Below are 14,274 nucleotides of genomic sequence, written 5' to 3'. Positions count from 1 at the left end.
TCTCTCTGTAGATACCTGTTCTTATGCTGGAGTCTCCAACTTTCAGATTTTTTTTTTTCCTGGGGCAGGCCTTTGTCTCCTAATTTTTAAGGTCCTAGATCTTATCTTTTCCCTGTGTGGCCTGCCAGGTTACAGACTTTAAAACAGGAATGCCACTCCATTTCCTGAATCAAGGAGACCTGTTCCATGATACAGTCTCTCATGGAAAATACAAAGTGTAGCTTAGGGTAAGTTCTCTGCAAACATGAGGTCCCTGTAGACTGGGAGGAGTGAAGCAGGGTGAAGTAGACTTCAGCGGGGCTGCCTTGCCAAGGTGAGTGTTTGCCAGCTGCCCTGCGTTAATCCTGAGGGCGAGCAGGTGTGAGAAGCCTGAATTCCCTGCCCCTTGTCACCCTACCCTAAAGGAGGAACGGGAGCCACGTGTCTCAGGGTCAGCTCCCCACATGCTGCAGGCCCTCGCCTCCCATCACCTTGCTCCCTCTTTAGAAGACCCAGGAAGTCCAGAAGGGAGGCTCTGCCCAGGTGCCCTCCTGGACTCTGCCACATGCCCCTACCTTCTGCTTATTGATTTCCAAACCCTTTGTTTCTCGGAGGTTCTTCCTGGCCTCTGGTTTCTCGCTTCTCCCTTGATTCAGCCATAAAGGGATCCGAAAACCAAGTTCCTCTCGTTTTCACCAGAAGCAGTGGCCATGGGAAATCTTTGACATCCATACGAGACGTGGGTATCTGTGCAGTGACTTCTAAGGGAGTTGGTTGTTTCTGATTGATTGAACCTGGTCATTTTAATTTTATTTTATTATTTATTTATTTATTTAGGCTGCGTTGGGTCTTTGTTGCTGTGCGCGGGCTTTCTCTAGTTGTGGCGAGTGGGGGATACTCTTCGTTGCAGTGCACGGGCTTCTCACTGCGGTGGCTTCTCTTGTTGGGGAGCATGGGCTCTAGGTGCGCGGGCTTCAGTAGTTGTGGCACACGGGCTCAGTAGTTGTGGCTCGTGGGCTCACTAGTTGTGGCGCACCGGCTTAGTTGCTCCGTGGCATGTAGGATCTTCCCGGACCAGGGCTCGAACCCGTGTCCCCTGCATTGGCAGGCGGATTCTTAACCAGGGAAGTCCCGGTTATTTTTAAATAACACGCAAGTTCTTTGATTCTGGCGGCTGTTGCTTCTTTATGTGATAAAACAATGAGCAGAAACTTGTGACCTGCTTACATAACCTGGTTGTATTCTTCCACCTCTGAATAGCTCCCCGCCTCTCAGCAGCATGCCAAGCAATTTTGTAATTTTTGTCTTTGGGTGGAGTTCTAGCTAGACGTTCAGACACTTAAATCTACCAATCTTCCAAGCAAATCTTCATTTGCTTCTGAAGGCAATATGCTTTGAGGCCTCTGAGAGTCTTGCTGTTGCCACTGTGATTGATTCGCTCTGTAAAGATTTTTAGTGCCTTTTATATGAAGGAACTAGAACGCTCATAGAATACTGGCGGGAGTGTAAAATAGAACAACCACTTTGGAAAACAGTTTGGCAGTTTTCTGCAAAAGTTAAATATTTACCCACCATGTGATCCAGCCATTCTATCCCTAAATATTTACCCAAGTGAAATAAAAGTGTATGTCTATACAAAGACTTGAAAAAGAAAAAAAAGATTTTTATTGCCTTTTGAAGATGTCAGTGAACCTTTGATGTGTGTTTCCTGGACACAGAGGACGCGGCTTCCCATATGAAAGTCACTTCAGCTGGGAGAGTGGTGATTACAGTCGGCACAGCTGTCTCTTTATAAAAGCAGGGGTGTGCGTTTCTCCTCTCGACTCTGGGTTGCTGATGCTTTGCCGATGGATGATTTTTAGCGGGTCTCGTTGGTCCTCCCCCCGACCGTGCCCTCCCCTGGGTCAACCAAGAGAAGATCACCAGGGAGCCTGGTGTCTGGGGTCAACAGTGCTGGAAGGTGTGTCTGGAAATAGAAGGTGTCCCCCACCAGCCCTGATCCCAAAGCCCACGCCTCTCATCCCAAATGGGGAAGGTCTTTCCAAGCGAGAGAGAATGGGGTAAGGAAGAGAGCACAGCGCGAGACCTGCGTCCTCTGGGGCTTCTGTTGATCACCACGGGAAAAATCCCGCCCTGCTTGCCAACACTGCAACTAAGTGGTATCGGTTTGCTTCCCCAAGTGGAATATTAAGCTTTTTGCTCTTTTTCAGCCTGATAAACTTGGAAGCCCAAGGGGCATAGTTTGATATCCCCCTGCAGCCCACTTTAAATACCGGGGGACGCAATCGGACCCTGTCCCAGAGTTTTGAGTGGCCTCCAGGGGTGATTGGATCTCGTATAGAAGGTGCTTGTTTATTGGTGGAGGGTCCTCAGAGGCAAGATGACTTGCGAGGTGGGTCCTGGAGAGAGACTGACCGCCCCCAAGATGCCTTGGAGATGAGAAATATTAACAGTGGCACTCGACAGGAAGGGGTCTCCGGGTCCCCGCCCCCAGGGGAAAGTGCGTCAGAAGCCGTCCGTCCCCTGTGCGCGTGGCTGTAGCATCGTTCTCCTCTGTGCGCCTCACGGAGGGTCCATCCCCCCAGATTTCCTTAAAGGACCCACATCCCACCTGCTACGACCGATCCCCAAACATGGACCTTTTCTTTGAATCTTGCTGCCCCTCTGTGAGGTGGCTAGAATGTCATGCTGTAATAGCTCTTTGCTTCTGACCAGCGTGGGCGTGAGTACGACCCTCTGTGCACATACGCAGGGGAGACCCGTGCTGGCTGGTGTTCTCCCTGCGTGAAGGTCCGTGTCTCCCTTAATACTGGAAGGGTTGGCTCTGGCCTTAGTCAATGAAGGCCTCGACTGCGTACTGTGGAACCAGTCACCTCCTAGACCAGAGGAGGGCATTAACCACCTTCTAAATCATTAACTGAGAAGAGAGCAGACTGCTGCTCCCACGGATTTTTTTTCCTCCCTTATTCCTGACCTGTGTCAGCTCTTTGGCATCTCTCTTTATTCCCCTGCAAGCTTGGTAGGATGATTTTCACCTGTACAAACAGAAAAGTCACTTTAACTAGAGAGACCAGCTAAACTGGAACAATTTCATGGCACAGCAAAAGCCCCAGGCTTAGCCTTGACAGACACAAGAGACAAGACAGACCTTGACAGGGACAAGCTGTGTGTCCCAAGGAGGGCGCAGTTTTTTCGACACTAATATCTGTATGTTTCTGTCCCTGCAGCCTTAGGAAAATCCAAAGGTACGGTATCCTTGGGTAGCTACGAGGCCACGCTCAGTCTCTGACCACTAAGCGAGCTATGCCTTAGGGAGCTCTGCAAGGGGGTGAATGTGTGTGGCTGGTTGCTTTGGCCGATTTACTCAAAGCTGACTGTCTTCCCCTCGTTAAAATGGAGTCGGGCTGGGGACTGACCAGAGGCATGATCAGCCCTTCCCTGCTGTGTAGACCCTGCAGAGGTTGTAGCTCAGCCAGCACCCTGGGGCTGGCGCAGGAATCCTGAGTCTGTCCCGTGCACTCTATCCCCAGGTGGCAAAAAGAAGGAAGATGGATGTTTAGATGTCCCCTACTGGCTGGTGCCCTGTTGTAGTCTGATGCCCCCGCCTCGCTGTCCCGCCCGCCTCCACCTCCCACTTGGGAGGAGTGGGTGCCCCCCAGTGAGGCCGCTCTCTGCTCTGAGGGAAGCTTGGATTCTGGGGAGCTTGTTGGGCGGGCAGTGGTCCTAAGGCCAGCGGTGCCCGGGCCGCTGGTGGGAGCCCCGCCCGGAGCTGCCGGGATGCTCAAGCACCTCTGTCCGTGGAGCACGGCTGGCAGCTGCCTCGCTTCCCTGGTCCAGGAGATGCTCGGGCTGCGCTGCGGGGCGCTTGGTGGGGGAGGGAACCCCGGCGCCCGGCGCGCGCGGCTAAGCCTGAGTGTCTCTGTCCCTGGCCAGCATGGGCGTGAGGGTCATGGACACGTCGTGGGTGGCTCGAAGAGGCTCCTCGGCCGGCCGGAAGGCGTCCTGCGCCCCGCCCACCATGCAGCCCCCAGCACCGTCCGCGGAGCTCGCCCCGCCCTTGCCGTCGCCCCTCCCGGAGCAGCCCCCCGACGGCCCCGCGGTGCCCGCGCTCTCTCCATCCGGCCTCGGCCTCCAGCCCGGGGCTGAGCGGATCAGGTAAACAGGGCGCTGTCGTCCTCCCCCCACCAACCCCCCCAGCCTGGGTCAGTCTGGCCTGCGGTGCACTGACCGCAGTGCTGGTCTGGGTTTGCTGCATCCACTCAAAGCCTCTTGGAGTTGGTCATTTCCCTCCTTTTCTAAGCATCCTGGTTTGGCTTCTGCAGCAGGTAAGGCATTCACAGACGCCTGGATTATCAGATGGAGCCCAGGCTTTCCAAGAACAGCATCCCAGGCACACGTGTAAGGTGGCAGCTTGCTATAAGCTAAGGCCAGGCGAGGAATCTGAGTCCCCAGCTCCCTGTGTCCCCCTCCTATGCTATTACAGTTTCCCTATTGTGAAATTTAGAATTTCAGTGTTTCTCCCTTCCTCTCCTCTACCTTTAGACGCATAGAGACCATTTTACTGCTAAAATGGGTGCAAATCAGGTAAAGAATGGAGGTGCCGTGGTCATGCTGGGCCTGGTGACCTTTGCAGCCTGTGGTGTGACTGCATCTCGTTCTTGCAGAGGAAGAAAAAAGACGGGGAGCACGCTCATTCCAGCGCTAGTTCCATGAACTGTTATGCAGGGCAGCCCTTGTCGCTCCAAAGATGAAAAACGCAATCTGAGCCGTCAAGGCACACGTCACGGCATGTGGTCGTTCATACCCAGGGTCGCAGGGGAAGAAGGGCATCCCTGGCCCTTCCTTGAAAGGGACGTGGTCAGAGGAGATTCTAGGAGTGGGGATTGCACAGGAGACGGCTTTGCCGTTTGTTTCTGTCTGTCCTAAAGCAGCAGTTCAGAGAAGCAGGAAAGCTCCTTCACTCAGAGGCACTGTGCTTTCTGTTAGGGTGCGCAGTATTCCTCCATGGCCACCGCTGGAAAAACTTTGGAGACTCTGGGAAGCTGAACCTCTCAACCCAGTCTTCGCATGTACGCGTGCGCGCGCACAGACACACAGACACATACACACAAAAACCAACCCCCTAAGTGAAGGGATTGCAGGGGGTTTTTGTTTGTTTGTTTGTTTTTTAATGAGTAGAAGGTATTTTCCCTGAGAAATGGGGAAGTGACAATCAGAGTTGGGGGGTGGGGGGGAGGGTAGTGACCCTGGATGGCGTGGTTGCTGATGGCTCCACTGGAGAGGACTAGGGGTCGCCAGCTCTGGCCGTGGACTCATGGGCTTCAGTTTCGTCTGAGGGATGTGGGAGGGGAGAGGGAGTCCTCAGGAAGCAGCGGCTGATGGCCGGCAGAGGAAATGGACAAATAGGAGACTTGCTGGGATGGTCACCTGCTGGAGAGAGGGCAGAGGCCCAGAGAGGGAGCTGGCCACAGGTGCCACACGGGGATGAGGGTGGAACCCAGGCCCTCAGAGCCCCAAGAGAGGATGGTCACCTCCGTGGGCATCTTTGAAGGCTTTCAGAAGGGCTGAGAGGACCATACCTGCCTAGAGGAACACGTATTCAGTTCACTGTGCTGCTGCTGAAGTTACCTGAGTCCAGGGGCTTTCTTTTGTCCTGTGTGCTTGTGTTTCAGCACTTCTAAAAGCAAGGAACTTTCTCCAGGATCTGGGCAGAAAGGAAGTCCAGGTTCCAGCCAGGGGACGCCCAGTGCAGGGATGCAGCCCGGGATGCAGCCGGGTGCCAGCCCCAGCCAGCTGCCCGCAGACCAGAGTCCTCACACCCTCCGGAAAGGTATGTCACGGCCTCCGGGCTCGGGGGGCTTGGGGGGCTCGGGCCAGAGAGCTGTCACACCGTCTGGAAACATTTCCCTCCATTCTCACGGAGATTTAGAAACTGGTTTCATGAAGAATTACTGCGCATGAGAGCTTTGGGAAGTTAGCCAACCCCAAGAGGGGTCGTTGCATCGTTATTCCTCGGTTTACTCATTTGAACAGTGGGCTCGGGGGTGTGGCGGGGGCAGCCACGGGGCACTGCTTCCCGTCCACCAGGACCTTTCTGCAGAATCATCGCCCGGGATGACATGTCTTCATTGACTCTGCCAGGCTTCCCACCACCATTTAAAATGCAGTGTGGAGTCTTCCCCAGGAGCCCCCTGCCCCAGCTGGGGTCCAGCCCAGCTGCCTACCCCTGGATTATTTGTAGAAGGGGACACAGAGGCGGAATTGAGACTGTTTCGGCAGGAGGCCTGCCCTGTGATATTTCTTTAGTGGAGGCCTGAACATTTGTCCACTGGCCCATGAGCTGCCCACCCCAGATTTCTGCCACTGAAACCCACTGCAAAAGGCCCCGTTATTCTCCCTGAAATGATTCCCCAAAGCCAAGACATGCTCCATGGCGATATCTCATAAATGGGGGCTGCATGGGATGTGTGTTCATCAGAGCCACCTTTTTTTTCACCTTCTGTCATCACAAAGTCTGTGAGGTGCTTAAAACAGCACATTGTCTAATTTGTTCTCAGTTCAGGCCTGTCCGGCTTCTAGGTTGTGCCTTTAGCTCTGGGACGTGGGACCGGGCTGGTTCTCCTTATCCTCACACAGGGCCCCTCCCGGCCATCCTGGCTGAGGGCTGCTGTGTGAGCCCATCATCCGAGCCTGACCTCACCCAGCCCCTCCATCCTGCTCATCCCCGTTCATCCCTTATACGCCCTACAAAGGTTTGTTGAACCTCTGCTATGTGTAGAGAGCCCCAAGGCTCTAACAGAGCAGCAGACGTGGCCTCTGCAGACGGGTGAATGTGGAACCGTAGTACAAGGGTGTTGCTGCTGGGCCACCTGTGGTGAGCTCAGGACACCGAGGGTCATGTGAGGGCACCTTGCAACACAGGAGGTTGGCCAAAGTGGCAGTGGAGGAATTTGAGCGTGCCAGGGCTTTATGCAGCAATAACACGTTTCCCTTGCGGTCCTGATAGAATTCTCTGGCTGTCTTAGTTTACACGGCGTTTAACCCTCCCCCAGCTGCGCAGGGCAGGGTGATGGCTAAGCTGTTCTTCTGTCCAGTGGGGTCGGGGCTCCTGTTCCAGGCCACGCGGCTTCCCAAAGCCAGTGGGACGTTGGCCCTGTCATTCTTCACAGCCCATTGGACCCAGGCAGGGGTTTCCCAGGTGACATTCAGCAGCTCAGCGCCATCATTTGAAAGGCACACCACGGCCCACAAATGGCACGCTGAGTTTTGTTTTGTACCCCCTCAGTCTTTTGACGATGTGCCTACAGTCTTACATCATGACCTAGGCCTGTCCCTACCTGGGGTGGTAAATGCCACCACAGACATTCCGGCTCCCTCGGGGGAAGACGTGTTCAAGTGCTGACCCCTAGAGTCTCCACTGGATGAGAAGCACGTAATGCCTGCATCAGCCAATAGGGCTGAAAAGTGGTTTTAAGTCATGACTGTGTGGTGCTTGACATACATGATCCCATGTAATTATTACAGTACTGTGGAGGAAATGTGATTCTTTCCAGTGCATACAAAAGGTTTATTTTATTTATTTATTTATTTATTTATTTATTTAAATTTATTTTGGCTCTGTTGGGTCTTTGCTGCGTGCGAGCTTTCTCTAGTTGCAGCGAGCAGGGGTACTCTTCGTTGCAGTGTGCGGGCTTCTCATGGCGGTGGCTTCTCTTATTGTGGAGCACAGGCTCTAGGCATGTGGGCTTCAGTAGTTGTGGCGTGTGGGCTCAGTAGTTGTGGCTTGTGGGCTCTAGAGCACAGGCTCAGTAGTTGTGGTGCACGGACTGAGTTGCTCCACAGCATGTGGGATCTTCCCGGACCAGGGCTCGAGCCTGTGTCCCCTGTATTGGCAGACAGATTCTCAACCACTGTGCCACCAGGGAAGCCCCATACAAGAGGTTTAAATAAAATCCCCCAGCTTGCAGCAGGTGAGACGGGATAGGAATTTGAACCCAAGTTGATGGGACTCAGGAGAGTGGCACCCTTACTTTTCTGCACCGCGCACCAAGGAGCCAGGGAGGTGCACGCGGCATCGTTGGAATAGATTCTGTTCCGTCGGGGGTGGGTGGGGAGTAGGGGGAAGGACGATGCCTCCTTGAGGGCTTAAAATGACAGTTTCCTCGAGAGTAAGTGCTGCCCACGGCCAGCCCTCAGTCTGATAGATGAGTGGTCGCTTTCTCGAGACGTTTGTCCACCAAGGGATCTTCTAAATATTAGAACTCGTCATCTTTGCCAGTTCCTTTCCATTTAAAGGCATGATGAACACATCATGACTAAGCGTGACTAAGCAGATAAGAAGGGGGGAATGAAGGCAGTGCAGCGGGGCTGGGGCAGTGATGCACTTCGAACAAACGATGCAGGTCTGTGCACGTCTACACCCAGGGTTCTGAAAGGGAAAACACCTCTGAGGCAAGTCCACAGGACTGAGGGGAAGCACAGGGAAAGACAGGCAGCGTGCTGGAGGCTCTGGGCCTCCGTGGCCAGAGGACTTGGTCATAGGTCACTGTTACGGGATCCCAGAGCCATTGGGCAGGTTCAGCCAAAAGTCAGAGCTTCCCGCCCCGGGGACGGTTGCTCTGTCCAGGGTCCACTGCCGCAAGCGGGTCTCTAGTTGTCCCGTCCTGGACGCTGCGTCCAGACTCCTCCTTCCTCGGAGGCCCCCTGACAGGTGCACTACTTGGAAGTGATGGGAGGACCCTGGGAACTCAGCCACGGCCTGGGCATGGGAAATGTGTTCTCCCGTTTGGCTGGGGGTGTGTGTGCTGATCATAGCAGGAATCCAGGGGAGAGGAGGAGAAATTAGTGAACAGATGGGCAGATACGCAGTTCTAGGTGAATTTTAAGAAACGGTGTTGGCTGCTCTCAGCAGGAGCTGGGGGTGGAGGCGATGGGGGGGGGCTTGCTGACAGCCACAGGGATGATGGGTGTCACTGAACCCCGTGTTCTATGCTTCCTCTTTCAGTTTCCAAGAAGCTGGCACCCATTCCACCCAAGGTCCCCTTTGGCCAGCCGGGGCCCCTGCCTGAGCCACCTGCCGGCCAGCCGTCCCCACTCAGCCTGTCCCCCACGCCCCCCAGCACCCCATCACCCTACGGACTGAGCTGCCCCCCGGGGTACTCCCTGGCCTCGGGCCAGCTCTCCCCGGCGGCCGCGGCGCCCCCGCTGGCCTCCCCCTCTGGCTTCATGGGCACTCTCAGCAAGTCGCGGCCCACCCCGAAGCCCCGGCAGAGGCCCACCCTGCCACCCCCCGAGCCGCCCGCCGTCAGCCTCGCAGCCTCCAGCCCGCAATCCGCTGAGCATCCCGCGCTGGACGGTGTGTCCCCCGGGGAGAGCATGTCCACAGGTAACTGCCGCGCGTGTAGCATCTCCGTGAGTTTTAGTGCAGTGGCCGTGCAGAGCGATCTCCGGGGACTCTGCAGGGGATGGACCCTACTTGCCAGGGATGGCCCTGACCACGTGCGTGGCATCTGGGCTGGTCTCCTTAGAAGCCCCCGTGAGACCGTGGATAGCCCTGGTGGCCGGTTGTCCTGCGGGGAGGGGGCTCCCTGGGGGATTTCTCTCAATTGAACGCCTGCCAGCCCAGGGTTCTGATCCTGCTCTTCAGCTGGGGGCTGAGCGGCCTGCGCCTTTGGAGGGGCTGCTGCAGGAGGGGCTGGATTGTGATGGCAGAGCAGAGGCTGTTTTTTCCCTCTTCGCTAAAGAAGCCTTATTAGAAAACTGTTTTTCTAGCAATACGTATTTAGAAAGGGGTCAGTTTCAGAAAAGGTGCGTGCCCCCTGGTTAGAGAAGCCCACGAAGACTAAATTTAGTTTTGCTTTAAATTTAAAGTCAAAGATGAGCTATTTTCCTCCAGGAAACTGTGTAAGCATAACACACACACACACACACACACCACATACACACACCAGACACACACACACACACACACACACACACACACACACACACACACACACACACACACACACACACACACACACACACACACACACACACACACACACGAGAGAGCAGTTTGGCCCTGGGTCCCGGGTGCCCTGGGACTTGTAACGGGTCGTGCTTTTGCCGCCACGTCCCTCTCCAGGCGTGCCGTTTTCCCCTCCATCAGGTGGAGGTGAGCCTGCGGGCTTAGCGCCTCGCTGCGCAGGAAGGGCCAGCCTGGCGCGCGTGCGCGGCTGCTTTATCTTTGCTGTGATGAACGGTGCCAGGTCCAGCTGCTCCACCCACCCTGAGGCTTATAAAAAGCTAAGGAAAAGTTCTAACCAGTGAGCACCACTTCCCGCTGGTGGTTCTAGAGGAGCCCTTGCTGGATGGGAGGGGCCCTGGGGAGGTGTGGTGGCCCCCTTCCCTCTTGCCCGGCTCAGAGCTGCTGCCCTTTAGCAGTCGTCTCGTGCCTGTCCTGTCCTGATGTCCTCCAGCAGCGGCAGCCTGGCCCGTCGTCCCGCAGGGCGGGCGGGGGTCTGAGCCGCATGGTCGGTGATGGTTTTCTGTGGTCCGTCTGACCGTGATGCTGGGCATGGTCCGTGTTCCATTCGTCTCATCGTATTTATTCCTTTTTCCGAATCCTGTCGCTGTGTCCTCGCAGCTGTGTGACACGGGGGCCGCAGCTGTGGATACGTGAGGGGGATTCCAGGGTAAGCGGCCCCGGCCTCGCCCCTCCGCTCGCAGCCAGGCCGCAGCCCCGCGCTCTGCATGCGCCCCGACCTGCACGGCAGCCTCTGCGGCCTTGGGGCTCACTGGCTTCCTCCTTTTCTGAGGAGGAGATGGGGGAGAAACAGGCCTCCCTCCCCTTCTCTGGCCAGTCACCTCATCCCAGCTGCTCCCCGCCCATTTCGGTTTAGATTGAGGGGGTGACAGCCCTGTCCCTTGTGTCCTTGTGTCACTGGCTGACCTGCTACAGACAGGTGCCCAGTGTCGGGGAGATGCATGTGCACCCCTGGTTCAGGGAAGGGCCCCGGGGAGAGGACCCGCCCGCTGCCATGGCCACATCCTCCACCGCGGGGCCTGGAGCCTGAGCTCCAGCTAGGACGGTTGGCAAATCCTGAAGAGTCCATAGTGTTCGTTCTAGAATTTATCCCCAGTGTATAGAGCCAGCCAGGGCCTTTCTGTCCAACTCAGTGAAGTACTCTGAGAGCCTTTGTTACCAGCTTCTGCCTGGTCTCCTCCTCCTGTAGGAGTAGATGCTCCAAAGGAATACTAAGGCAAGAACAGGAAGGAAGCCGGAGGAGGCAAGGGTCTTGGCCTCAGTCAGAAAGGGGCAGCCAGAGCAAAGAAGGGGAGGGTGCCCCCCCCAGTTCCCCCAGGGAAGCTGCTGAGCTGCAGGCTGCAGACCCCTGACAGAAACAGCTCCAGGGCATCCAGCGCCCACACGGGCCCCGGGACAGGCCCTTCTGGGGCCTCTGACACAGAGACAGGCCTCCCCTTTCCCGGCGGCCAGTGGACCTTCTCCCCGCCCCAAGCTTAGGCTACCTGAGTCGCCTTCTGGCTCAGGTGTCCAAGGGAGCGGCCAGGATGGCAGCTGGGCAGCTCGCCTCGGGGCTGCACGTCCTTCACCTGCAGGCACCTTCCCTCCTGTATCCGCCCAGCGGCTGCTGAGGCCCAGGCAGGGTAGGAAACCGCCCGGGGTTCCGCTCCCCTGGTGACAGGGACGGCACTTTCAATCCAGAATCCCAGCCCCAGGGCTCGTGCTGCCCCTCACAGTCCAGGCCGGCCGTGAGGCACCGGCAGACCCCCAGGCTCTGCTCGGTCAGGCGGGGGCCCTGTTTGGGGGCTGGGTGGAGAGAGAAGGACCTTCGTCCCAGAGCTTCCATGTTTGTGTGTCTTTGAGGACAGTGTCTGAACGTATGTCTGTCCGCTTGCGTTGGTCCTCCTTGGGCGGAATGTTCGCTTTACAGAAACACGGGGTGCCCCACCCCGTCTGGCCCAGGGCTGCTCCCCGTCCAGCTGCATGTCCTCGGTCTGGGGACAGCACGCTGCCCAGGGACAGCGAGGCTGTGTGGAGGCCAGAGGCCGAGCAGCCCTGGGAGGAAGGAACAGGCCTGAGCAAAAGATGCCAGGGTCCCCGCGGCCCCCAAGGAGTCAGGGAGCGGCTGTCCGGTGCCCACCTGGGGGCAGCCGCCCCTCCAGGCCCCGCAGCCCCGTGGCCGGGCCTGCACTGAGCTGCCAGCTGAGGTCTGGACAGACGCCGAGCCTGTTGCCTCAGGGACCTTCCTCCTGAGCATCTCCCAGGAAGTGACCCTTAAGTGCCCCCAGTAGGGGTGGAACTGGAGGTGAGTGGTTTCCCTAGTGCCGGGGTGATGGGGTGCCCACAGTCAGGGAGCAGTCTGCTCCCCTTATTTCTGGGGTCCTGAGGGGGACCCCGCCCTGCCTCCACCAGCCACCCCAAGGGTACCATTCGTGGTCTTGAGCGAGGGCTCCCCCCACTCATTCACACACTTGGGGGAAGTCTGTCTCCCCAGCCTGTAACCCTAGCCCCGCAGACTTTAGAGAACTAAAGGCAGCCCTGAAATTCCCCGGAAGGTGTCACCGAGACCCGGCCAGAAGCATCCTTCTTTTATGGGTGTAAGTGTCACGTGGCCCGGCTTGGCAAGCTGGCCCACGGGCAGGATCTGGACATCTGGGTCCACAGGCGAAGCAGGCCGGCCCTGCCCTGGCCCTGCGATGTGGTGGGTGCTGCGGCGGCCCCCAGACGCGCTGGCCCTTCCGTGACCAAAGCCCTGCCCGCTCCTTGCGCCGTCCTGCCCGCCAGCTGCGCCTCGGGAGCGGGCAGCCCCCTCAGCACCTCTCTCTGCCGCCTTCCAGATCTGGTCCACTTGGACGTCCCCTCCATCCACGTGGAGCTGGGCTCGGCGCTGCGCCTCGGTCCCCGGGAGCACATGCGGCGCTGCTCAGTGGCTGAGAAGAGGGACCCAGAGGAGTCAGAGAGCACGGCCCTCTGAGCGGCACCGCCACACGCGTGTTCCCGTGGCTCTGCGCTGTCACGGCCGCCGCGAGGCTGGAGCGTGGCGGACACCCATGTGGCAGGTGTTGGCCGCGCAGATTTTGTGCGTTCCCTCCGGGTGGGGACTCTGGCCTTTTGTTTGATCTTTGCCTTTCGACTTTGTGCCTATTTTGACCCCCTTTCAGCCTCCACGCCAAGTGACAGCCCCGTCCACCCAGGGGCCTGTGTCTCAGAAACGTCCTCTGCAGGGTGGGGCATGGAGGGCCCAGCGGCCGGTCCGCCCTGGCTGCCTGTCGCCTGAGCTGACGGCCACAGCGAGTCCTGCGCGACCAGCCTGATGGTACAGAGCGGGGATGGGGTGGGGGGCTCACTTACAGAAGCTGAGAAGCCCGGGTCCCTGACCGGCCTGCTGCTTCGCAGGGGAGGGCCGGCCAGGGCGAACCTTCCTCGGTGGGCTCTACAGGAAATGGCTAAAAACAACATCTGAAAGAGTTTTACTTCTCCACGCCGTGGACTGAAGCTCCCTTTCCTATCTTATGGTTTTCTATCTCTGAATTTAAAAAATGACCTTGAGCGTGTCTGGAGGGCCCAAAGGTAGCTCCCCAGGCCACCCCTCTTCCCCCCACCAACACTAGGTGTCGCTAAGTGCAGCCGCCCAGGAGCATCGGGGCATCCAGGGCACGAAGATGTGGGGTCGCCACCCCTCTTCCCCCCACCAACACTAGGTGTCGCTAAGTGCAGCCGCCCAGGAGCATCGGGGCATCCAGGGCACGAAGATGTGGGGTCGCCTCTTTCTGGAGGTCCCAGGTGAATAGCAATAATCCTGTTACCCAAAGCTCAGACAGGAAGGAGAAACCAGCCCGCGGCGACCCCAGGCCTGCGCCCTCGGCCCTGCGGCGCGGAGAGCTTTGCTCACCCTCCCCACGAAGCCCCCCCCCGCCCTCGGGGAGGAGACCCGGGGAGCCTGGTCACAGCTGGGATGAAGGGAGTAAGAAATAGATTCGGGTCATGCATGCAAAGCCCAACTCTTACAGTTTTATCCTTTTAAAATAGACATACCTATACAGGATATAATATTTGTATATATGAAATCTATATTTGTTTAATTTGAGCCATTCAATCCAAACCCATGTACAGGTGTACAATGAAAAACTTAAATGCTATTATTTTTCCCAACAAAAAGTGTAAAATAACCCTCCTCCGACATTGGGACTTGCAAACTTTTGACGTGAACAGCTTTGCTCGCTTGCTGGCAGGGCAGTTCAGTACCCAATTTGTAATGAGGCCCGGGGGGGTTGAAAGTTAGTAACCTT

General features: G+C 57.1%; 1 protein-coding gene across 4 annotated transcripts in view; it reads left to right on the top strand.

Moving 5' to 3' along the window:
- ARHGAP44 (Rho GTPase activating protein 44) overlaps positions 1 to 14,173 on the top strand; it is a 146,930-nt gene extending 132,757 nt beyond the window's left edge. Inside the window, exons 17-21 of one of the 4 annotated variants that reach the window (XM_082604767.1) lie at positions 3,913 to 4,134; positions 5,652 to 5,809; positions 8,984 to 9,364; positions 10,607 to 10,655; positions 12,823 to 12,894. In XM_082604767.1, the coding sequence (XP_082460893.1) occupies positions 3,913 to 4,134; positions 5,652 to 5,809; positions 8,984 to 9,364; positions 10,607 to 10,614 (769 nt within the window). In that variant the 3' untranslated portion in view covers positions 10,615 to 10,655; positions 12,823 to 12,894. Of the gene's footprint in view, positions 1 to 3,912; positions 4,135 to 5,651; positions 5,810 to 8,983; positions 9,807 to 10,606 lie in introns of those variants that run through there. The other 3 variants (XM_082604765.1, XM_082604766.1, XM_082604764.1) reach the window with 3 other exon arrangements.
- The last annotated feature ends 101 nt before the right edge of the window (positions 14,174 to 14,274 follow it).

This window comes from Mesoplodon mirus (genome assembly GCF_964341445.2).
Source record: "Mesoplodon mirus genome assembly, chromosome: 18".
Classification (NCBI taxonomy): domain Eukaryota; kingdom Metazoa; phylum Chordata; class Mammalia; order Artiodactyla; family Ziphiidae; genus Mesoplodon; species Mesoplodon mirus.
Note: the sequence above shows the minus strand (reverse complement) of the source record. Positions and strands in the feature narration are given on the sequence as shown.